Source organism: Mya arenaria, chromosome 4, assembly GCF_026914265.1.
Source record: "Mya arenaria isolate MELC-2E11 chromosome 4, ASM2691426v1".
Taxonomy (NCBI): domain Eukaryota; kingdom Metazoa; phylum Mollusca; class Bivalvia; order Myida; family Myidae; genus Mya; species Mya arenaria.
The window spans coordinates 12,388,865-12,416,276 of NC_069125.1; the positions used below are offsets into that span (position 1 = coordinate 12,388,865).

General features: G+C 36.0%; 1 protein-coding gene across 1 annotated transcript; it reads right to left on the bottom strand.

Annotated features, from left to right (window-relative positions):
• Positions 1-2,728: 2,728 nt before the first annotated feature.
• LOC128230633 (E3 ubiquitin-protein ligase BRE1B-like) lies at positions 2,729-23,943 on the bottom strand. The gene is made up of 19 exons (XM_052943074.1): positions 23,906-23,943; positions 22,011-22,071; positions 19,775-19,844; positions 19,060-19,247; positions 17,988-18,186; positions 17,026-17,261; positions 15,913-16,134; positions 15,382-15,507; positions 14,496-14,669; positions 13,269-13,404; positions 12,596-12,717; positions 11,519-11,742; positions 9,841-9,925; positions 8,973-9,155; positions 7,984-8,112; positions 6,904-7,076; positions 6,077-6,254; positions 5,453-5,554; positions 2,729-4,504 (listed from the first exon to the last, which is right to left on the bottom strand). Exons 1-19 carry the CDS (start codon positions 23,941-23,943, stop codon positions 4,328-4,330), a joined length of 2,823 nt encoding a protein of 940 aa, XP_052799034.1. The 3' UTR covers positions 2,729-4,327.
• Positions 23,944-27,412: the final 3,469 nt, after the last annotated feature.

A 27,412-nucleotide genomic window follows, 5' to 3' on the forward strand; every position in this document is an offset into this window, starting at 1 on the left:
ACAGAAAATACCGCTGCGTAGTTTTGCATACTTCTAGATTCAAGAACGCTACCAAAGTGCACTTAAGTGACTGATTTAGTTTAATTCAAACATGAAATGTCTACCTTATCGAAGTTAACACACAGTCCGTAAAACAAATATCACAGTAATACCACTGCGCAGTTTTGCTCATTTCTTAAATTTAACAGTGATACCACAGCGTACTTCTGATACAAGGAAAAGCATAACCATGCTGTTTTATTAAAGCAAATTTATAAAAGCCAGAGGCGAATAATGTTGAATGACGATTTTTAAAGAAATACCGTTGCTATTTTTGCATGGTTATTATATTTGAAAGAAATTCCGTAGTGTAGTAACTGTTTCTAAGACAAAGTACCATAGCGTATTAATGCTGTTTTTAAAATTCACAATCCTTCTTATTTTAATGAAAAACGTACCACAAATTTGTGGAAAATGTGCATTTTGCGGCTGTGGAACTGGACGTACCTACTTTTTCAGTACGTTTCAGTCGTCTACAGTATTCCTACAGTAAAACAGTAGCGGTAACCAGCACCCTTGAAAAATTGGTCTGCATTAGGCGGCTACGGTAGCGCGTCGATGTACGGTAGCGGTATTTGAAAGGATATATACTGCAAGATCTGTATTATCTAGGTCGTTTTGAGAATGCTTAAGTAAGTCACTTAGTGATACTTGCTATATTTCCAGTTTCCTGATTGGTCGGATTTGAAAGTTCTTATACAATTTCGATTGGTAGCTGAAATAATTATTTATCCTCGTTGATATTGTACGAAATTGATGCTCATTTATTTAAATTTGTTAACACAATTTGATTCAAGGTGGGAGTACGATGAGTTAATAGATGGTTTAAGTTCATTGTTGACTGAATATGATTTTTTCGACAACTTTCGTCAAAAATGGTTAAAGAAACAAACCTGTCGTCGATGATCGTTTCTAAAAGATAGTCCGGCACGAAAGATGATCCACCACCGACGAACACCATCGTGTTTGTTTCACGTTTAAACTAATATAAGAAAAATCAGTTTATGTCTAGGAAATGCATACTGTGGTATCCTTCAACTGACACGTCCAATGAACTAGAATAATGTATAGAGACATGTTGTTTAGAAATGAATTATAAAGTATAAATTATAAAGTATAAATGACTTGGTGACTTCAAATTAATTCATGCAGTTTTGAATATCAATCCAGTTTTTATTTTGCACATTAATCCAGATGTAAATCCTTGCATGCATCGCACTCATGCAGGAAGATTTGGTTCTGGTAAATTGTAAACCACTTCGGTTGTTTCCTGTGTTGGTGGAACTGCAACCACTGTTGACAGTCTAGGCGGTAGCTGCTGAACGCTCAAACTAAACCGCTGCAGCATCAACTGTTCAACATTTTCATTCTCGGGTATTCCATGAACAGTTATTAATTGAAAATTCCAGTGATATTGAGATTGATTCATAGACATTTCAGACTAATATGTGATCGTAGTATATCAGTATATATTTTCTCAAGAAATGCGAGTGCACTCAGTGAATATGATTAAAGCGGTAAACCTATCCTCGAATTGAAAACTAACTTATTGTACTTTATTGTTGTCTTTGTACTAACAAATGGATATCTACTTAACCCGATTGTGACTTTGAAATTTTAAAACCAGACATGCCAACATATGAAACTTGAGATTATTGCACGGGCCTTTATTTACATAGAAATAATGAATATGACCATTTCCGACATGAATTAACTTTGAGCACGGAAGCGATCATAAATGTTTGCTGCAACTTCTGAGAGGCTGGTGCTAATCAGGTCATCTTGAATCTGATTCAAGCTGATATGTGTTTTAGTATCCTTTTAAGACACGCACACTTGTGCTATTTTTTCTTCTCAGTTTTTTATAAATTTTCATCTTAAGATCTTTTTAGACTACGGTCAAGATTAGCGCCAGCATCCCAGTTTTTAAATGTGTATACTGTATGTGATATCTGTATTTTTGTCTTAATCATGTGCTAATTTACTTTTAGTTAGGTACAATTTCTTACATATTTTAATATTTTATACGTACATATGTATTAGTATGTGATATCTATATCTTGTCTTAATAATGTGCTAATTCTTAATTAGATTCAATCGTTTTAATACTTAAATATTTTATATAGATATATGCTTGTAATAATATATATATATATGTAGTAGGTCAATAGCTATTCATAGCTAATGTTTTCTCTGTTATGTCATACCGACTGAAAATAAAATTTGATTTGATTTGATTTGAAAAGTGGTACGTTTAATCCGCTGCAAGTAGATCGCGTAGTAATTTTTAGCAGTTAAATTTTATGACTTAACTCTTAATTATGTTTGCAATCATACACTTCACTGACATCAATTTAAACTAAGATCAATAAATACAACTCTAAAACACTACATATAAGACTACAGTTGAGACCAAGACCATTACTAATTTTGTTTAATGTATTCATATATGCATTTATAGTTGAGACCATTTTCATATTTTTGGTTTTCAAACATTGTTAATTTTCTTTGAATACAACTTAAGAAAAGGAAATTTTCCACCAAGTTGGAAATTAAACTTGAGTTGCTTCACGAGATGGGCTGTATTTAATCTATCTTTCTTTGGATATTTCATCAGAATGTGTATATTTCATGTATACGACTACCATTGACTGAGCCCGTAATTACAGTAAATATAAACAGACTGATAATCATTTAAAAATAATTTATTCATCAAAAATCGCACATCGACAAAATGCAATAAAATAAAACCATGTATACCAATCGCTCTTCATGAATGTAGTATTGTGGAAATCTAACTGGTCACATACAAAACACAACATTTTCTCTGTATCAATGTTAACAATATTTATCCTATACCTTTTCCAAAACAAATAATGGAAATCATTCACATTCGGAAACATGTTTGAAGGACATTCACCAATATTAAAACTAATATATCTATTTCATCAAAACACCTTTTTTCTTAATCCATAATGGTTAAGTTAATAAGTTTATGCTTTAATATTTCCTTTTGCTTGATTGTGACGAATGTGACAATCTCAAGTCTGAGTTCAGACTCAAGTGGCATAACGACAAATCATTTCATTGTAATTTTCTTTCTTGTTCAGAATTGATGATGAAATTGGATGAATTTTATTACTATTTAAATTGATCAATTCCTTACCTAAATTTGTGTAAAACAAATGGAAAAAGATGATTTTTAATATAATAAAGGTGATTTTCTGAGTCTATGTTTAGACACACACACTTAAGAATGTAATCATGGCCCCTGTACTGGTTTGAGCTGCCATGAGAAATTTCTCCTCATGGGGATCGAACCCACAACCTCTTCCGTGTGAGGCGGACACCTATACCTCTCTCATCTTCTAAAATGGTTTACATGCGCAATACTTATTTCCTGAACACAATATTGACTAAAACGTAGCCGAACAATAGCATCCCCATGCAAGAGATATTAAAATGCCCAGAACTCAAGCCATTTTTAGTTGATTTCTAAAATTCTTTCGCTAACAAATTCTTTGAGATAACATTTTAATTTTAAAAAACACTTTAAAGCTGCACTCTCACAGATATACCATTTTTACAACTTTTTTTATTTTTTTGTCTTGAAAAGAGCACATTTTTGCATAAAAATCAGCAAACCAATGATAAAAGATTGCTGATCTGAATGTTTTATGGCTTTTAAGAAAAATGCATAAAACATCAATTTTTGAACTTAAATATAAAAATCAGCATTCTATTTTTTTGTCTGTAGTCTTATATAACCAGTTTCCATGCATTTTCGCAAAAATCGGCTTGTTCCAAGACAAAAAATAAAAATAAAAGTTTAAAAATGTTCAATCTGTGAGAGTGCAGCTTTAAACTAAGGTTGCTGTCTCCATTAATCCCTACTTAATAAAGAAGCGAAACAGCATCCAAACAGAGAAACATAATAAAGAGTAGAAATATCTAAAACGCAAGCTTTGCGACAACCCTGGACATGACTTCATAGAAACCATAGTTCTGAGTGGCCGTAAATGCTGGCTCTATTGAAAGAGGAGATATCTATACATCATTGAACACAAGGTACAATACCATTCACATTACACTTGACATTAAAATGTTTGATGTCCAACCTTATAAAACGCTGACGAATCCCTCTGAATCAGCTGATTTTGGCATCAATGCCTTTAATTCAGTCATTTAGAGTGTAAATCATTTGTAATGTGACCACTTTACGGAAGTATAAATATGAACTTTGGGTACCACCAAATAAAAACAATTTTCTTCAGATCTAACAGATCTATCAAGTCAGATAGAGTCTATGATAGTCATTGGCCCCAAACCCTGCGTTACATTTGGGGCACTTTCTCTGTCGAGTCTCGTATCTTGTCTTGAGACACTCGAGACAAAATACGTGGAAACACTTGGTCAGCACTGCGTCCTTTCTGTTCACCTTACATGAGGGGCATGTCAACTGCTCCTGAAGTGAGAAATTTGTGTGTAAGTTATAATGCCATGATATAAACATTTGTTATTGTGAAACAATTCATTGTCACACCATATCCCTGGACATAAACTCAATATATTTTTGTATGAGGGCACCTATGCGACTTGGGTTCGATTCTCAGCCTGTATGCATATGAGTTTGGTTTGTGGTCACCAAGCCAGACAAGTGGGTTTCCTCCAGGTACTTGGGTTCCCCCCACAACACAAGATCACACTCTCGTGTAAACTCATGCCAACGCGAGTGATTTATATAATTTTGCAATCTCTTGTTTCACAATCATTGTAAAATATATGAGTTTAACTGAATGTATATGGCAATTTCATTTTCACATACCACCCACCACAGGAAGGCACTTCCAAACTAAACCATCTTGCTTCAATTTATTCAGCCTTAACTGGTTGAAAAACCAGCAGGAACCTCCACAAACAGAAATTCTTTATTTTGCTTTCCTGAGTTGGGTTGTATGTTTAGAAGGAATAGCTTTCATCAAAACAATGGTTATCAATGCATTTGATTTATACCCCAACAAGCTGCATTGTTACACTCATAAGACCTAATTTAAAGTGAAACAGCCGTAAGACATATTTCTTAGTGAAACAGCCGAGTGAAACGGCCGTAAGACCTAATTCTTAGTGAAACAGAGGTAAAACTAATTCTAATGGAAACAGCCGTAAAATCTAATTCTAAGTGAAATCAGTGACATTGTGATCATCTTATCAAACAGCTTTAAACAAAATATTGCAACAGAGACTTACAAATATAACCAAACCTTTTCCTTGCAAAATGAAATAAACTGATCAATAAGCCCTTTCTTAATTGATATCAAACCATTCAGAAGTATTACCGGTAGTTTGAAAGAAAAAAAATAATCATACGATACTTGATTTGATAATATGGCCCCAGTATGTAGTTACTAGTTACCTTATACTCGGCAATCTCAGCCATGAGCACCTCGTCTGCGGCTCCAGCCATCTCAATCTTCTTACTTCGCTCCAACTTGCGCTGTAGTTTTGCTATCTCCTCCTACATTACAAAAAAAAAAAAGAAGTCTGTTGAGAACTCACATAATTAACACTTGTAGCAAGCTAACCAAACCTTGTACCATACATGTTTTCAGTAAAAACTTCACATTTTGAAACATTGTGTGCAAAGGAAGATCTTAACTTATTATCAAATTGAATATTTAGCACTAGTTAGCTGTACTACTTTTTTCTAATACTTGTAAGCAAGTCCTGTTTCCAAAAGATTTATTCTACCTTATATCAAGAACAATTTGACTCATTTATATGAAACTAACCACTAATAATGACATTTTTATTTTGCATAATTACAAAAGGACTGTATTATTTACTTAAAAAAAGCAGACTCCAAGTAATTTTTATTTATTTTTGGCGAATCATTATAATTTTGATGATTTTCTTCATTTATAAACACTCCCATATCAAAACTATTGTACATCACTGAGTGTTTTGGACTATAGAGCAGTTTCAACAAAATTCCTAGAGTGACCTTCAACAATGCTGTGATTAAACCCTAAGTGTGTACCTGCGTTCTTTTGTACTTGTAAGCTTCCTGCTCGATGGCACCAGTCTTCTCTGCGACGGCCACCTGAGCCTCACGTAACTGGGCCTGGTATTTGTCCAGATGAAGCTTGAGATCGGCGGCAGTCTGGGCGCTCTCCACTGCTTTGCGCTTGTGCAACTCCATGGCCTGCTGAGTTAACCTGTTCATGTACAAAATTATATTATGCTTCGGTCTATTACATAATATGAAATCGCCAATTTAAACATACAACTCACCACGGGAAAGCAAAATTAATAAAATCTATAAGGACTCCTGCTTGTTTTTTCCACAACAAGTTGAAAAAAATTCAAAATGGGGGACACTCCAATTTGAAAGCACCTTTCTGAGGTAGGCTGTATTTAAATGGGGAAGCCTTTTATGTGGTGGCATATTACCATAATAGTTGCCTCAACTTCAATAGTAAACAGAAAGTGAAACAGAGCTGAGAGTCTTTCATTACAAACCAAAACTTATTCAAAGTATATTCTAAAACAGGTTTGATCATAATATGTCAGCCCTTACTATTTAAGTTATACAGTAACAAGCATTTTTCTTTTTTGAAGTACCAGTGACCTTGACCTTGACCCTGACCCTAGGGGCCCAAAACACAATCCTATGAAAGATCTCCATAAACTCTTCATATATACCAAGTTTGGTTACTATATATTATGGCAATCCTAATCAAAATTATTCAATACCATAGGAGAGTTTGATGCCACCCTTGGCCTGAACAATGACATATGTCATTCTAATAACAAGATTTTACTCTGTGAAAATCTGGTTAACAAGTGCACCACAGCATTACTTACGCCATTTCCTTCTCCATAGTGGCGATGTTGTTGTGAAGGACACGTTCCTTCTCCTCTAGTTTACGGACCACAAGGATATGAGCCTCAACCTGGAGATGGATGGTGGACACCTGCTCCCCGAGGACCTCCTTCTCCTCGCGCAGTAACTTCTGGATTTGGTTACCCTTAATTCGCTGAAAACACACAACCAGTCTGGTTATCCTTGATTCACAGAAAACACTCACTCAGTCTGGTTACCCTTGATACGCTGAAAACACACAACCAGTCTGGTTACTCTTGATACGCTGAAAACACTCAATCAGGCTTGTTACCCTTGATGCGCTGAAAACACACAACCAGCCTGGTTATCTTGTTACGCTGAAAACACACTACCAGTCTGGTTACCCTTGATACGCTGAAAACACTCAATCAGGCTTGTTACCCTTGATACGCTGAAAACACACAACCAGTCTGGTTATCTTGTTACGCTGAAAACACACAACCAGTCTGGTTATCTTGATACGCTGAAAACACACTACCAGTCTGGTTACCCTTGATACGCTGAAAACACTCAATCAGGCTTGTTACCCTTGATACGCTGAAAACACACAACCAGCCTGGTTATCCTTGATTCACAGAAAACACTCACTCAGTCTGGTTACCCTTGATACGCTGAAAACACACAACCAGTCTGGTTACCCTTGATACGCTGAAAACACTCAATCAGGCTTGTTACCCTTGATACGCTGCAAACACACAACCAGTCTGGTTATCTTGATACGCTGAAAACACACTACCAGTCTGGTTATCTTGTTACGCTGAAAACACACTACCAGTTTGGTCAACCTTGATACGCTGCATACATTCAACCAGTCTGGTTTTTTATCTTGATACACTAAAACCACACAACCAGTCAATCAGTAGTTATCTTTTACTTTACGCATATAAACTTAAAACAGTCAGTATTATCAGTGATAATTCACGGAATTTCACCTTTTGGGAAATGCTCTATAATCTAGACAATTAAGCAGTATATTATTGTTTTTAAACACTAATATCTATAAGGACTGCCTTTAATGTCACTATATTTGTGGACATTACCTCTGACATAAGTTTGAAGTTTGCATCGTCTTTCTCACGTAGCTGTTGAAGGAGACGCGTGTTCTGTTCCTGCATGTCTTCGAACGCCTGCCCCGTGGCGTCCATCTCACTCAGCAAAACATCCTCACGCTGATATAAAAACAGTACATGTATATTCAACAGTCACATTCATACATATGTACAGCATCATTATGTTTACCTCTATACATACAATAAAGCACCTTGTCATTCTAAATTATTCATGATTCATTCAACAAAATTGGTTTAAAATGGCTTGATTTTACACTGTTTAAATCATCTATATCTGTACATACTAATGATATAGGCATCTTTTTTATGGCTAGTAAAGCTTTCATAATGCCATTGTCCCCAAGTAACTTAATCTTCCGGCATTAAAGGGACTTGACACGCTCATGATTTTGGACCAAAAAATATTTTTCCTGATAATGCATCTGAAAACACTTATTTTATAATTATTTTCCTCTGTTTTACCGAAATTGCAGCAAAATACAATCAAAGTATAAAAAATAGTGTGGTTGTAGTGGGGAGCTAACCCATGCCCATACAGTCAAGATTTTATAAGGAAACAGACCCTTCACCACTGAGCCACATGGTCTTCTATAGTAGCTTTTGTATATTTTAAGCTTTATGGAATACATTGGAAACATCAAGTGTTAATATTCATCAACCAATCGCCCTAAATTATTTGCTGAATAGCATTACTGTATTCAAAATTGTGGTATTCAAAGACATTATTTGAATGAATATCAACATTTGTTAAAGGGTTCAAGCTGTCAGTATCTTAGTTTTGACACTCCTAATGATTTGCTAAACTTGATTTCATTTTGTTTTTTTACATAAAAAGTGCATTTTACAAACCATGAGCGAGTCTCTTTAAAGCAGGTTGTATGATGATGTATTTAGACATTTCTTCAGTACATAAGTATAAAGTGAGAAGTAATATATCCCAGTTCAAGTGCTCACCATACCTGTTTCTGTGTGGCAAGATTTTTCTGTAGGTCCTGTATTGTCTCCTCGAGTTTCTTGATCTTACGAAGAGCGTCCTCTTCAGCCAGCTTCTTACGTTCCCGTCTCTCGGACTCCTGCATCTTCTTGATGTGTTGCCTCAGATCATCTATCTCCTTGTTTAGACGCTTCTCACAAGCCATCAACTGAAAATCACATTACGTTGACATTTTAAGGGGCATAATTCATGAGTGACTAAGCAATATTTCTGGTTACAAACCTCCAAAAGATAATCATTATAATTGTTATAAACTTATTCATTATTTTTCTTCATATACATGTTAAAATATGACTGCCAAATATGCTTTATCATAATGATTTCATCATTCTTGGACTATAGGCTTATAGCTTTATAAGCTTTTCTACTAAACTCAATTTTCACATTTTTGGATGTGTCGCCTGTTGGTAGCACCCATATATATTTAGCGAAGGTCATTATGATCATGACCTTTGACCCCAAAATCATAAGGGGCCATCTTATGAACATTCCCAATTTCCATACAAAGAAAAAAAAAAACAATTAAAAAAAATTAACACACAAAATTTTGCAATTTATTGATTTTAAACACGGTTAATATTTATAGTTAAGGTCATCTTGACCTTGTCCTTTGACTCAAAATTCAATAGGGGTCGGTCAACTACAGACCATGCCAAATGTGCATACAAGTTTTGCAGACTCCACAACAAATGTTCAGAAGTAACTGATTGGAAATGAAAGTATAATCCCTATGTTTCTTCCATGTGCGCATTAAGGAGACACAAAAAGGCATAATAATTAGAGTAAAAAGCAATTCCTTCATTGTGCCACATGTTATATGGAGGGCGGTGTACCTGTACTTTATCCCTCTGTTCCTTTGGTGCAGCCTTGTACATGTCGAGTAGCAGCTTAAGTTCCTTCTGTGCATCCTGAGACTTCCTGACAGCACAAACACAAGGTAGTATCAATCATTAATATTTCATCATGTAATTCATTTAGTTTATATCTATTTATACAAAATAGTAGTTCTTTTTAAAAATTTAATAGATTGACAATTATATTTTTTACCTTCCCTAGGTGTTACATGGCTTGCCATGATGAATAGATGTTATGGTTCATAGATTTATACCCATCATTAATGATCATAAATCTATCAGTTCGGTATGTCTGTAAAACGTCACTTATTATATGTCTGTATGTCACTTATGTCAGCATGCCTGTACAATGCCAGTATGTCTGTACAATGCCAGTATGTCTGTACAATGCCAGTATGTCTGTACAATGTCAGCATGCCTGTACAATGTCAGCATGCCTGTACAATGCCAGTATGTCTGTACAATGTCAGCATGCCTGTACAATGCCAGTATGTCTGTACAATGCCAGTATGCCTGTACAATGCCAGTATGTCTGTACAATGCCAGTATGTCTGTACAATGTCGGTATGTCTGTACAATGTCAGTATGTCTGTACAATGCCAGTATGTCTGTACAATGTCAGTATGTCTGTACAATGCCAGTATGTCTGTACAATGTCAGTATGTCTGTACAATGCCAGTATGCCTGTACAATGCCAGTATGTCTGTACAATGCCAGTATGTCTGTACAATGCCAGTATGCCTGTACAATGTCGGTATGTCTGTACAATGCCAGTATGTCTGTACAATGCCAGTATGTCTGTACAATGCCAGTATGTCTGTACAATGCCAGTATGCCTGTACAATGCCAGTATGTCTGTACAATGCCAGTATGCCTGTACAATGCCAGTATGCCTGTACAATGCCAGTATGTCTGTACAATGCCAGTATGTCTGTACAATGCCAGTATGTCTGTACAATGCCAGTATGTCTGTACAATGCCAGTATGTCTGTACAATGCCAGTATGTCTGTACAATGCCAGTATGTCTGTACAATGCCAGTATGTCTGTACAATGCCAGTATGTCTGTACAATGCCAGTATGTCTGTACAATGTCGGTATGTCTGTACAATGCCAGTATGTCTGTACAATGCCAGTATGTCTGTACAATGTCAGTATGTCTGTACAATGTCGGTATGTCTGTACAATGTCGGTATGTCTGTACAATGCCAGTATGTCTGTACAATGCCAGTATGTCTGTACAATGTCAGTATGTCTGTACAATCTCACCCATGTCTGTATAATGTAATTCTTGTCATCATGTGTGTATGTAACTTTTGTCAGTACGTCTTTACAATGTCACCCGTGTCAGTATAATGACAACCTTATATGTTTGTATATCACTTATGTCAATTTATATGTACAATGTCACCAACGTCAGTTAGTCTGGATATTGTCAATCATGTCAGAATAAAGTCACATGCTAGCATGTCTGTATAGGGTCAATCATGTCAATATATCTGTATGATGTCACCAATGTGAATATGTCTATATAATGTCACACATGCAAGCAATTCTGTTATTTTTTGGGCTGTTTGTAATTGAAGGTCACAAAAGTCACTCTAAAATGTATATTTTGTATTTAAGTTCAGAAAGGGTTGCATAGATTCTGGACCTACTTCAGCTGAGCCTTGAGGTCCTTAAAGATCTCGGCATCGGATTTCCCTTTCTCCCGTTCTTTCTCGAGGTCGTCATTGTCGTCATCGCGTGGCAAGACAAAGGGTTCGGAGCCCTCCCCACGGGGTGACTTGGCCCTACCCCCCTCCCCTGTCGCAGAGCTGCCCCCTTCCTCTCCACCTGCATCCTTGTTAGCACCCTGTAGCTCTTCCATTTTCTCCTTCAACTGCAGCATAAACAAAACACAGTCAATATCTGAGTTTGATTATTACTGAGTAGTACATGTACAGTCTGCCCAGGATAATTTAAAGTCTAAAAACATGTATTGTAATATCTTAGGACAACATCATAAAATTATATTTGTTTACCATTTGAAGAATCCTACCCTTTCTCGGTATTTCATGTTATTTTAGGTGGCCTATGGTTTATATGATAACATTTCCATAAACATATACAGAAATCTAAAGATTTGATTTGCCCCCTATCATGTTAATTTCAGCCAGACATTTCTTGACATAGCATCCATTCCATAGGATCTCAGAATATGCATACATCTAATGACTTTCTAAACTTCCAGAACCTCCCCAAGTTAACAGGTTTGGTTTGGTACATAGCTATCACATTAACCGCATTCCTTATTAATCCCAGATTGGCATTCCTTGACCTTGTCTATATTCCACTGGAACTTTGTTAACTTCCAGAACATCACCAAGTTAACAGGTTTGTGTTTTACTGGTTTGGCTTGGTACATAGCTATCACAATAACGGCATACGTTGTTTATCTCTGATTGGCATTTCTTGACATAGCGTATGTTCCGCTTGGACTTTCTTAACTTCCAGAACCTCAACAAGTTAACAGGTTTGTGTTATATTGTTTTGGCTCGGTACATAGTTATCAAATTTACAGTGAAGGTACATAGCTATAACATTAACTGCGTACCTTGTTTATCTCCGATTGGCATTCCTTGACCTAGCGTATGTTCCACTCGGACTTTCTAAACTTCCAGAACCTCACCAAGTTAACAGGTTTGTGTTATACTATTTTGGCTTGGTTAATAGCTATCACATTAATGGCGTACCTTATTAATCTCAGATTGGCATTCCTTGACCTTGCGCCTGTTCCGCTGGGCTTCGGCCTTGAGCTGCTGGTTGTGCTTCTGAAGAGACTGGATCAGGTTACGCATCTCCTGGTTGATCGAACCTGAAGCCAATGTTACGAAAGGTTTTAAGAACTGTAAGAAGCAAAACTGTAACTCGAGCAGAAAACAAAGCTTGCCTATTGTTGTTGTAAATATAGTAAGAAGGGGTTTACATATGTCCTGGTTGATCGAACCTGGAGCCACAGTTTCAAAAGGTTTTACAAACTGTTAGATGCAAAAACATCTCCAGCAGACTTCAAAGCTTGTTTGTTGTTGTGTTATAAAAGTTAAAAGTGGGTCTTTTGCATGAACTAAATCCAGTACTACACTGGCCTTTCTACACATGTACATATTGTCTTCTGACACTTTTGTGTGTGAAAATTGTTGTTTTTTATTCTATGCTCTCAAAGGATAAGAAATCACTACATAATCAAATTTGACAAGAATGCCGAGTAGATTTATTAAACAAGCAAGTCCAATATATTGGTAAGTATTGTAAGTATTTTTCCCAAAACATAAATGATATCTATTATCTTAAGATTCTTTGTCATTAATTGTTTAAAATGAATAAAAGATCATATAACGCCTCATAGAATTCAAACATATTGATTACCTGTCTGCTCGTGTGCGGCGAGCGTCTGCTCAAACTCAATCCTTAACATCTCATAGGCCTTGCGTACCTGACCAAGGGCATCTTCTAGCTGGATCACCTCCGTGCGCAGCTTCTTCTGGTTGCTCAACTCATCACTCTAGCAAAATAGTACCAAGGTCATTCTCTACTCTAGCAAATAGTAAATGAGTATTTTCATTTTCAGTACCCATAAGACCTGTCTGAGGACAGCGTGCTTGAATACAGGGCGGTTTGTCTTGACTTTCAGCCTTTGTTGTGAGATTCAGTTTCAACTCTTTTTTTTTGCTATTTTTAGTTACAGTGACCTTAGCCTTGATCCTAAAATGCAATCCCATGGAAGTCCTCTACAAACTCTTTTTCATACCAAGTTTGGTCACAATATAGCAACCATGTTTAAAGTTATTAAGTACACATTATTAAAACCTGGTATAAGATATAATAATGTGCCTGTCAAAAGCAATAAAAAAGTAAATCAAGGGCCATAATTTGTTTTTAGAGTTGATATGATGTTCTGTAAACTTATTGTGTAATGGTTACTGTGCAGAGAATAAAGGCCATTGAATGAACCGTATAACTTTAACCAAAATTTTTAAGTTGACCAAGGGCCTTAATTACAAGGATAATATATAATTGTGTAACCTAATTGTGTGATGTCTGTTCACAACTATGTGGAGTAATAAGTCAATTGAATGAAGGGTATAGAAGTAATTAGTGAAAATTCCAACTTGCCCTAAAACTTTAACCAAACACATTGTGCTCTAAAACTTTAATCTAAGTTCCTAAGTCAATTATCAAGGGCCATAATTTATATTAAGGATGAAATGGTGTTATGTAGTTTAATTGTAAGATGATTGTCAATAATGTGTAAAGTATTAAGTCAATTGAATAGAAGGTATATAAGTTATAAGTAAAAGCCCCAACTTGCCCTAAAACTTACCTGACAAAAACTTGAAAAGTTTAAATTTAAGTTCCAAATCAATCAGGAGCCATTATTTGTACTTCGGATAAGTTATGTAACCTGTGTGATGGTCCCAAACAACTGTGTGAAGCATTAAGTGAAATAAATGATGGGTATTGGAGTTATAAGTGAAAATGCCATCTTGACCTAAAACCTGGCGCGAGCGCTGGGGAGAGTAGTACAGTCTTGTTATACTACGATAGTATAGCTAAAAATGAAACAAATTCAAGAAGTTCTGCCATAACACTGACCTCCATTTGTTCAATCTGGCGGAGGTGTGCATTCTTGTTGGTAAGAACCAGTGTCCTTGACTCATCAAGCAGCGTCTTCATCTGCAAACTCTCATTGTAGAGCACGGAAAACTGTGACTGAAGACACTTGTACTCAGTCGTCTCAACAATAACACTCTCAGGAAGATGCTGCAGCTGTAATAGAACAATGTAACCTAGGTATAATGGTGTAATGTAACCTAGCTTAATAGTGTGCTGTAACCTGTAAATAGTTTTGTTCTGCAGTTATACTGCACTGTATGCTTTAAACACCAATTCTGTTTTAGAACTTCTATATCTACAAACTTGAATACTGCTTTCATGGATAACTATTACCTTTTACTTTAAAAGGACTAGAAACCAGATGATACAATTGCAAAAAAAAAGAAAATTGTCAAAAACTTACACAAAATTGATATCGTTGTATACAACGCATTGAATCTTACTAACTGATGTATTACATCACTTATGACACATGTATCTTTCGCATATTTTTCCAATTTGAAATTATCTGGGTTTGTCTATCACAAGAATACCAGCTATTTTTTTTTAAATGTCGGTAAATGTATCTGCACTTATCATGTGACTTTCACATGCTTAAAATACTTTAATACTTTAAACTGGGAAACCATTATGCGCTATCCTAATAAGAGTAAACTCAGCTGAGAATTTTTGGCCGATTTTGGGACCATCTAGTGTCTAACCCCTTTAAGCATTATTGTTTTGCTTTTAAAGTGCCCTTAAACCTTAAAAGATTTTTCAATCTTTCTACCATTCTCAAAGTTTACACATTCAATACATACTTACTGTGTAGTGTTTAGATCACTTAACTTCACAATAATCTTTTGATCCGACATGCAGCACTTACATCCAGTTTCAGTTGCTCAATATCTTTAAGAGCCTTCTGGTGGTCCTTCTGCAGTTTCTCGAGCTCTACAAGCCGATTGGTTGCCAGCTCCCGCTGCTCCTCCAGGTCGGACAGAATCTCATCAAACTGCATGGAAGACAAACAACAAACATTCGGCAACAATTGAAAAAATAGTTTGTTTGGATTATCCTGACCAGTTCACAGAAGTCCTCATGACTTCTAAAAAGTGTAAAAAGGTCAAACTGAGTAATTTTTAATTGTTACCGATCTACTTGAAATTGTTTCAGTTTCAAATATTTGTTGTTTTTGGGGTTTATTTTATTGCTCCATTCAAGATTCTTATTTTTATTCATTACCAGATTTCAAGTCAAGCATTCTATTTCCGTACCACTAATACTTATTCTTCTACTTTAAATGTTCTACCAAAATGAATTGGACTATTTTATAAGGCCATACATTTATGAATAAATCTAATTCAATATAATTTCTTATTGATTTCGATATCATCAGCCTTTCCCACAAAATCTTTACCTTATTTTTGGAGACACCTGTGACAGACTTGCCACCTTCAAGCTGGATAACGTTCTTATCTTCATAGTTCTGAAGTTTTTGGAGGGCGTCTGAGAGGTATCGGTCGAGTTTTTCAGCGCGTGCGGACGACACCTGGTAGTTATACTCGGCATCCTCCACCTTGTTCTTCAACTCGGCAATCTCTGTCTCAGCAGCTGTCAACTTGTCCTGCAGCTCCGCTACCTGTACAGGGGTCACAGAAGGAACTAGATGGAATTCAGATTTAAGTTCTTTGTTTATTTTTATCTGTTTCATTACATGAACTATAAATAAACCATCCATGATTGGACGAAGAGCAATCTTCAAAGACAAAAAAAAGCCATATTGACCTGTCTATTTATAGACTGGAAACAGTTTATGATATGATGTCATAATAACGCTGGAAAACTCACTTCAGAAACTCATATTGACCTGTATTTTTAACTATTTATCACATGAGGTTATAAAATATCATGCTTTATGTGGAATAAAACAGTTATTTACTTTTTAGCTGTGAAATACACAGTTCATATTGACCACAAAATCATTATTGACCTTGGCTATCACCTTGGTCAATTATGATTTTTTGGTCAATATGACAGCATATTTCACAGAACTTTAATAAATAAAACTTGTATATTAGCTTGACTACCTTAACCAGTGTATATTTAAGTGAAATTGAACTATACAGGTTATGAAATAGGACAAATTCTATCAAATTTTGACACTTTTGATGCAATACAACACAGGATCACCAAAAGCAATATGGCTTGTAATCTATCTTGTCTGAGATACTGCGGATACACACTATAACCAAGTTTAGTAAACATTGGACACAATCTGTTGAAATAAGAAAGTTGGCAATGGTGTGGATGGCCAGTATTGCTTATAGGCAAATTCAAAAAAGAGTTATTACCTGAACATGTTCATTGAGTGTGTTGGTGGTGTCTCTGATGAAAGTTGGTGAGCATGTTTGGAAAACAATTGATACCCGTAAAATCTGTTTATCAAGTTAGACAGCTGTCAATGTTGTGGCTACCAAGTATTTCACATGGGCATATAAAAGAGGTCTTTACCTCCTGACCAGGCATGTACCTTGAGAGTGTGTTGGTGGTGCCTCTGATGTAGGTCAGTGACAAGATTGTGAAGGCGCTTGTTCTCCATCTGTAGTTCCTGTAGCTCTTCCCTCATGGCAGACGCAAGGGCCGTGCTGTGGGATGTCTCTGCGGGCTCAGACTCCATCGGCTCCTCTTTCACCTCCACCTTCACATCACCTCCGGCCTTCGCATCGTTCACCTCCTGCTTAACTGGCTTCTGATCCTCCTCTCCTGCTGAAAGACAAATTAACCTTCCATTTTCAGCTGATCACAAACATCGTCAGGCCCCAAATTCTTGAAATGTTTTAAGCTTTCCTGGCTTAAGTAGCTTGTTTAAATTAGCTACGGTAAAATAATACTTAAATTGAACCTTTAAGAAAGGAAAATGGTTTATTGTGATAATCATAAATTCAATTCCTATCTAAAGTATAACAGTTGTTAAAAAAGTAAATATTACACAAATTATTGAAAAACAAAAATAGCAAGCTTAGCTTAATCCTGTTATAAGGGACTTAAGATGTTTCGAGAAATTGGGACCAGGAGATTATTAATTATCAACAAGCATTACAATGTTATGAGTTAAGTTCATACTTATTTATTTAAGCTTGATTGTGACGACAGCTGAAAGCTGACAAGAATCCTCAAGAATCCATTTCCTGGATAGAAACCTGTACTGGCAGCCTTATTGACAGGCCATGATAAAGAAACCCAGTCATCATCATCATCATCAGCAGCAGCAGCGGCAGCACCACCACCACCACCACCATCATAACCACATTTATCTGTTCCTTCGCTATCATCAACAACATCGCCACCACCACCACAACCAACAAAACCATCACCATCATTATCATAATCATAATCTCAATAATCAGTTTCTTCGCTATCATAAACAGCACCACCACCACCACCACTACCACCATTACCACCGCTGCCACCACCACCATCTTCTCTACTCACCCTTGGCCTGTTCAGTTTTGACCTCAGCCCCATCTGTGCCCTCTGACCCCTGTTTAACCTCTTCGGGCTCCTGTTTCACCTCTGACCCTTCTTCAGACTCCTTCTTAACCTCAGGCTCCTGTTTAATGGGTGATATCTCTTGACGCTGTATATCAGATGAGGCTGACACAAGTGGCACATCAGACTTTAGGTCCTCTTCCTAGAATATAATTAAAAGAAATTGCAATTTGCCATCACAGTTTGCTGCACGTGCGGAGTCCTATTCTCCTGGCTTCCCTGGGGTCTTATTATTTTAACCATGTGTATCAGCAGGATGAATTTCGTTAAAAGTAATTTGTGAACAAAACCTTACTCAGGACTCTCATCCTTTTATCAGGATCTAAGGTCCTGAAACATGCATTCCAAAGAATCAATCACGCATATTTCGAAATGAATCACTGCACAAACAGCTTCAATTTTAAACTCTTTTTATTTCTGCAATCTAAGTTCAGACGGACTAAAAACTAAGTAGATTTGGTAAACCATATTTATTTCATATAATTCATTAAATTAAACTCGGGTTAAAATTGAGCAAGGTTATGCCTGTTGCCTAGCCAATATGAACAATGACAAACATCCCAGAACAATTATTAGGCCAAAACCATTCATTTTTGGCATAACTTCGATAAACAACAGACGGTTAAGTGTTGAGAATCGGTTCCAGTTCGACTACTGATAATTGGTTCCACTCAAGTAACCAATTATCAATAGTACAATCGGTTTTTGACAATACCTTAATTGTAGTTTTATTCTTGTATAATAACTCGTTATCCTTAACAATGCTTATGTTATGAATTGTTTTAAGCTATTACGTGTTGTTGTTGCTTTTGGCGATATGGTTTACAATAACATCTAAACATTTTCTGTATGTATTAATGAAATCTAGAAAATTGGTGGAAATTAACTGAATGCAAATAATGAGAGAAAATTTCAAGCCCAGCCCATAAATTTTCTATTATAATCAATCATGGGAACATCACTAGTACAGCAGAAAATTACACATGCGAAACATGGGCACAACAGAAGTGCTCACCTGTTCTGCCTTTTCACGGAGAGAGGTGTGGAGTTTCTCGTTCCTCTGAAGCAACCTGTCGAAGGCCTGGAGGAGTTTCCCAATGGCTCGCTTGGAGAACTCCACCCGCTGTCCCAGACGCTGTTCCAGTTCCTGTCTGTCCCAGGTGGACAGCAGTGCCAGGAACGATGTTGTCTCCGTGCTCTGGTCTGAAACAAAGAGTTAGAATTTTTAAACCTCCCGATGCAATCTTATTTTGATACTAGACAAAAATCCCAACATCAAAACTAAATTTGAAAATAAGCAAATGAAGGGTTCAGGGCTATGGGGATTATACTCTTGTTGAAATTGTTTGCAAAGCCAGTTGTATCCACTTCAAGATGCTTTTACCTAATCTTAATGCACACATATCCAGCAAAAACAAGCTTTACAAATACATTGGAATCTGAAATTGAAGATTTCAATCATGAATGTTGTCATCAATATTTAAATTTCTAGTGTGAAATGTAAAACAAATTGAAAACACTGGTTGTAACTGAAATAACACAAAATGGGCTTCAGTTGCTGCATTAATAAAATGCATTTGCCGTTTAAGAATCCAAGGAGCAATTTTAAACCAAAGAAAGGATTGCAATGGTAGCACGTGTAGAAATACAAAATGATTTTGAATGAAATGACCAAAAGATTTCTAATTTACTATGTCATATCTATATCATATGCGCGTTAATGCCCTTACTTTTGTTTTCATCCTCATCAGCTGTCTCAGCATCAAATCTTTGAACTAGGACTCTCACATCTTCATCCAGCTGAAACAAGTAAAACATATCACTTAAATCAACAGAAGTATACACAGAGGAGACTATTGTCCTATAACCCTTATAACCTAAATGCCATTGCTCTTGAATGAAACATTCAATTAGGGACAGCCAGAGATCTAGGTTGTTAACAAAAACACAAAACATCAATCCAAACAGCCTTTTAAAACTTTAAGGATAGCTTCTAACTGCAAACAAGAGGGCCAAGATGGCCCTATGGCGCTCACCTTGGACAGAGGGTGCTAAAGTTACTGATAGGACAACATACTGGCACACACCCGCATGAACCCGCAGGTGAGGCTATAATATGTCCCTTTTTAATGAGGCTTATAAAATCATGAAAATATGTATTTGTTTAAAATGTTACAAAGGGCCATTACTCTTACAATATTTATATTGGAGTTATATAACTTGTTACAAAAGAGCACATTGTAAGTGTGAATAAGTTTAGGAAGTTAGAAGGTGATATCTTCAATGATTGTAAAACAAATAATTAATCATAAAAAAAACATTGATAAAAGGGTCACATAAGGAACATATCTGTGAAAATATTTTGAAATCGGGCCAATAGTTTCTGAAAGTTTTCCATGTTCCAAAGACAATCATGGAGACCAGCATGTGCACCTGTGTGACTTCATAGAATTAAAGGCTTAAAATAATCAATTATTTCTTTAGTTTTTCTTAAAAAAAACTCATAAAATGAATATAAATACATACAAACTTCATATATTCATATGAATGAGATAATTTGAATGATGACCGATATAGACGAATTAGATATCAATCCTTTCTATAGGGCTCTTCAGGTAAAATGTAGTTTACAAAATGATAAACCGACCTTGTTGGAACGCAAGAGTTTACTTCCTCAAGATTTATTTCAACATAATTCAGAACCTGACTCAACTGTTCTGTTCCACTCCTGAGTTGTCTACTTTTTTTTTGAACAGCTAAGTGCGACATGTTAATCTGATGTATTTTCCCAGTATGTTTGTCTTGGCTAGAGTGTACAATCCATCTGCCACATGAATTGCTATAGATTCTAAATTATCTCTCAAACATATACTGTCTATTTCAAAATTTCTTCAGGAAATTTAGGTATTTCTCTTTAAGGGTTATGGTTCATGTTATGGTCAGAGCTGAAATCATATTAATACTGGTGGACCAATTCTGAAATAAGCTGTGGAATATTTAAATGGATGAACGTCCCAAAGTTGTTTTAAACATGTTCAATATATCACTGTTACATAAGACATAATATTGTGCGATCACGAAGCGAGGAATCATTTTTCTAGATGAAGTTCAATATGTTTACTCCTACTGGAGTGGATTTTCCAGAAGAGATGTATTATTTCTATTGATAAAATAAGATACAATTGTATACTGTTTTTAAATCTAAATGAAGGTGCAAAGGTTAACATTCTGAGCAGGTAATGCACCAGTCAATTGTAACCATGGCCCCCCCAGGTCCAGGGAATAGTGGGGACTTTGACTTTCGGTCCAGCCAACCCCGGGGAAAAATCCCTGGGCTGCGGGGACAAATCGATGGTATAATCCCCACCAAATGCCCCCGCACTCCAGGGACCCTAGGTAAGGCCCATTCCCTGCTATATTTTGTGTGAAGACAAAACCACCGCATTCACCCGGCACTGCAGGGCCATCTGAAAGGTAAAAACACGGCCCATTTCCCCAGCTATCCCCAGTATACCCCCGGACCTGAGGGGCCGTGGTTACAATTGACTGGTGCATAACTCTTTCAACATACCTGTGCCAGCAACCAATCGTTAATTTTATGTGCTTATCTTCCCAAATTTGACAGGTTTTGGGCGAAAAAGGTTTTTAAAAGATTGGTTCAAATGACAAAGCTTGCATTGACCAACATGCTTTACAGAGGAAGAGCTATCTTATATTTATCACCAAATTCGCCATGGGGAATCAAATCGTACAATTCATTTGGGACCAATAACAAATACTACTTCCAGAATTCATGTACAATCTTGTTTTGTTTGAGAGGAAAAAGGGATTTTTTTTTATAGAAAAAACAATGTTGTGAACAGAATGGGAGTTAATGAAAGCTTTCATTGGGGAATTTCTAGCTTGCTTTCACATACAACTCCTATGTTTTTTAGTTATTTTTCAACAAAGTTATTTTCACATTACCTTGTTTTCAGACCAAGTTCCTTTCTGCTTATGAGGAGGCGCAGGAACGTTGTTACATGATCTGTATCATACATGCCATATCCCCCGGAGGGGGAAAAAATCCCCCGGAATTTCGGTCCATCCCCCGGTCTCCTGGCGGGAGATGCAAATCCCCCGGAATTTCCAAAAAAAAAAAGATTTTTTTTTTTAAACCTCCGCTTACGAGCGTGTTGTCACTGGTTTTATTACCCGAGATTTGATCCGCGTGTTTACGGTAAGGAATTTGATGCGCTGTATTTTGCATCTGGATTATCGATTGATGGTGTGTATACAGCCTTGCACAAACTGCCAATCAGTAGGGTACATGTTTTGATTGTTACACAGTGTGCCATAATAGCGCCTTTGATCTCTGCGTTATACGATCGAAAGGTCGCAATAAATTTGTACAGGTGTCACTAATTGTTTGTTTGTTTTTAACCCTGTAAGGGTGTTGACATTAAATTACAAATGAAGATGTTAACACGCAACTATTGGACAATTTTCCGACGTGTGAAAATGTTACGGTATACTGTAGTGTTTCTGATAATGATGGATTATTCTAAATTCATATCAGTACAGTCACCATCAAACTGAAACGCTGAGCTGAGCGTTGTTTCAGCATATTGAGAAAAATTCAGACAGACTCAAGGTCAAGATTGACTTCAGAAACAATTCACAATCTGCTGAGTGTAAAGTTTAATGAACATAACATTTGCAGCTCATTTAATTGTTCCTTCCAAGGACATGCTATATAAATCAACCAATTCATGCAATTAATTGTGCATGTGTTTGCTATCCTGATTGTCATGTGGACCTAGTGCTGTGAAGTGCCTAAAAATGAATTTTTTTAGTAGTGCTTACTTAGTTCTGTGAAGTGCCTAAAAATTCATTTTTTTTAGTAGTGCTTTTTGTAAAAATTTACTTTTTTTATTATTTAACATTTTATATAAATACATTGAAGTGTTATATGCATAATATATTATGAATTGATGTTAGTTCAGTTGTCATTGCAATATTGAATGAATATTTTTATATAATTATGTGAATAAAATACAAAAAATTGATATTTCGTGAACTTATACTTTCGATATAAAATCCCCCGGAATACTTTCCAAATCCCCCTAAATTTTAAGCCTTTTGACCAAATCTCATGGAATGGTCTCCAAAAAATATGGCATGTATGCCCTGATTGCTGACAATTGCAGGCAATCTATAGTATTGAAAGTCGTTTTCACGATCTTTCCTATTTGAACAGCCCAAAACAGCACATTTAATCACCATTTTGCCGTAGGATGTTTACCAATTGACAGCTGTGGTATTGTATTTGTGCACTGTACTGTATCTATGCGGAAGCGTTATTGCGCAAGTGCCTCCAAGATGGCCGACTTCCGATTATTGCGTAATCGGAAATTCCTCTTGAAACTTGATATTATATTCTGAATATATATAGATTGAATAGTGCAAAATCTTATAACTATAGGAGCGGCTATATTTCCAGTTTATCAGGGTTGATATTGTACGAAATTGATGCTCATTTATTTAAATTTGTTAACACAATTTGATTCAAGGTGGGAGTACGATGAGTTAATATGGGTCCGGGGGGGGGGGCGGGGGTCGGCCTGCCCATCGACTCCTTGCATCTGGTGTGTTTATGGTCTTTTAGAGCCCCCCTGGTTACTCAGAATTGTCCTAAGCAAATGATCTGAGACGAACCAAGAGCCAGTTTAAATGATATATAAGATCGTTTAATGACCAACACTAACGTCGCGTGCAAAAGAGTCCAAAATAAGCCCGTGACACAGAGATGGTTTAGGTTCACTGTTCACTGAATGTGAATTTTTCGACACATTTCGTCAAAAATGGTTAAAGAAACAAACCTGAAGTCGATGATCGCTTCTAAAAGATAGTCCGGCATGAAAAATCCATTTCTGTCTAAGACAAACATACTGTGGTATCATTCAACTAACACCTCCAATGAACGAGAGTAATATAGACCAACTGTTTATAAAACAAGTATAAATGACTTGGTGTCTTCAAATTAATTCATCCAGTTTTGTATATTTTTTTTAATCCAATTTCTATTAATTTTGTACATTAATCCAGATGAAAATCCTTGCATACATCGCACTCATGCAGGGAGGTTTGGTTCTGGTAAATTGTAAACCACTTCGGTTGTTTCCTGTGTTGGTGGAACTGCAACCACTGTTGACGGTCTTGGTGGTAGTGCCTGAACGCTCAAACTTAACTGCTGTAGCATCAACAGTTCAACATTTTCATTATAGGTTATTCCATGAACAGTTATTAATTGAAAAATCCGCCGATATTGAGATTGATTCATAGACATTTCGGACGAATATGTTATCGAAGTATATCAGTATATATTTTCCGCAAGTATTGGCGAACGCGCACCGTAAATTTATATGATAAGACGCAGACACTGCATAAAACGAAAAAATTCGTTTTGTTATCTGCTTACCCCGAAACACCATTCAGCAATAAATTAATTATGATGCACGAAAGTTTTCAAGCGAGTGCATTCAGCATCACAATATAATGGTTAATTAATTGTTCATAGTTCTGTTATATTGTAGTTGGGTCTCGAATTCCGAGTGCAAATTTACTTATTTTTCATTGCCTTTTTATGTATTTTTTTTTAATTTTTGCTCTGCAAATTTTAACCGAGGCAGCTGCCTCGGTGTGCCTCGGTTACACCATCGTCAAACGCGTGAATTTCGTGACCGTTTAAAACGGAGCTCGGAAAAAAACGGCGAATAGTAACATTGCTTTACAAGGCGGTATTTGTAAAATCTAAGTTAGTTTATTTTAAAATTTACATAAAAAAGAAGTCTTAATCGGTGTAGAAATGTAAAACATGTCATGAAAATGTCAGGCAATCGTTTGCAGTTAACAAAAATAAAAGTCCATCTTTTGTAAAATTTAACGTCAATTACATATTTGACGTCGCAAACTGAACCCCCTATAATGTGTGTTATATTTCCTTGAATTAACTTTATTCTTCTTCACCATTTTGTTTGCAATAATAAAGGTACTAATTATAATATATTGCTATAAAATCAAGAGAGAAGGAAATACCGATTTAAGAAATGAAACTTGTTTTGACCATCATTAATATACTTAATTTTTAACTAGAGCTGTCACAGGAGTGACGAATAACCCCGAATGTAGTCCAAATAATTGTACGTTGACGGATTTTTTTTTTAGATTTTTGATATGGCAAATCCATCACGTACAAATTGTTTAGTATCAAAAGTGGGTAGTTGTTCCGATCAGGATTCCGGGTTAAAGCATATAGCGTCTATAAAATATAATAAAAACAAGAAATATTACCAGATAATGTTATTTTATATTAGTTCCGTACACAAAAAATAAATATCCAATTTATAATTATGAGTTTGGCGGCTTTTCTTCATTTCATTCTGTCAAAACATAACAATACATATACATGAAGGGCACCTGCAAGGCTTCAGGGCACCGTTTTAAATCGCTCGGAACATTTCGGCCATGGCCGAGTTGTTACAATTGTATAACGAGGTCGATCTCGAAGCATTGTCGGAGGAGGCCGAGTTATTACGATTGTATCGAGTTGTTCCCCTTCGCATAATTGTTGTCTGTGTCAGTCAACTTTGTTTTATTAGAAAGGTAAACAACTTAAATGCTTGTTTAGTGCATAATAACATTTCACTTACATGGTAAAATATTAATATAACTCTTTATGATCAATTTTAACCATAAAAACTTCACTTAAAACAATTTCAAACATCCCAAACATTTTTTGCACATTCCCGTTTAGACGTTACAGTAGGGATTGGAAGAATCCCGTATAACACTTCTATTATTTTAGACTACCCCCGAATGCTGCATGGACACAGGAATGGCAAACTATTTCTTTGAAAAAATGCCATAACTCCGAGGTTATTGTACACTGCATTTCTGATCTTCATACTTTCTTCTTGTATTCCTCTTATTGTGCTTTAGCCTTTACCATTGTACAAAGTTTAAATTTCATCCAGTAGTTTTCAAGTTATGCTCCGGACAAGAAAAAGTAACAAAGGGCAGTAACTCTGTGATTAGCTGAAATAGAGTAATTGGGCGCAGTGCGAAATGCATACAACAAAGAAATAGAGTAATGCATACAACATAGGCAAAGAAGGGTTTTCACATTTGCATACAACATACACAAAGAAGGATGTTAATTGTACACTGCACTTCCTCTCATTTTGCTTTACCATTGTATGAATCCCATCAATCAGTTTTCAAGTTATGCTCCACTCAAGGAAAAATAACAAAGGGCAATAACTCTGTGAGTATTACTGTTCAATGAAAATAAAATATAAGCTTCTGTAAAAAATGTTAGATACTGAAAAAATTAAAGAAAAAAATGCTTCTGGAACAATTCAAACTGCTACGATGAAACCCTAAAAAATGTTGTCCAGTGCTTAACAATATAGGCTAAAGCATTACAATCGAAGAGTTTTCATTGGATGTTTTCATTAGGGGTGTCTGCTACTATAAAAAAGAAGAAGATAGGATAATGGTGCTTGTGCACTTCCTCTCACCTCCATATATCTTTAAACCAAGTTTTATTTCAATCCCATCAGTAGTTTTCAAGTTATGCTCCGGACAAGAAAAAGTATCAAATGGCAATCACCATGTAATTAGCTGAAATACAGTTATAGTTCCTGTACACTGCACTTCCTCTCGTTGTGCTTTACCATTGAATGACGTTTAATTAAATTCCATCCAGTAGTTTTCAAGTAATGCTCCGACAAGGAAAAGTATCAAAGGGCAGTAACTCTGTAATTAGCTAACACGAGTTATGGTTCTTGTACACTGCACTTTCTCTCATTATGTTCTGTTATCGTATATTGTTTAATAAAATTCCATCCAGTTGTTTTCAAGTTATCATCCGGACAAGAAAAATTGCTACAGTCCGTAATGACCGACCAACCGAACACAGGGTGACTGCAACATCGTATTTCGGGGGTATAATTAATGGTCTGATGATATTATGTATTTATATTTTAACAAATCAGTATTGTGTAAATAAGAGTGAAAATATACAATCTTTGTACAAAGATAATAGACATTTCAAGTCTACTCTTAATATTGTAGAATGTATTCATATGCATATATAGTTGAGACCATTTTCATATTTTTGGTTTTCAAACATTGTAAATTTTCTTTGAAAACAACTTAAGAAAAGGCAATTTTTCACCAAGTTGGAAATTAAACTTGAGTTGCTTCATGAGATGGGCTGTATTTAATCTATCTTTCTTTGGATATTTCATCAGAATGTGTATATTTCATGTATACGACTACCATTGGCTGAGCCCGTAATTACAGTAAATATAAACAGACTGATA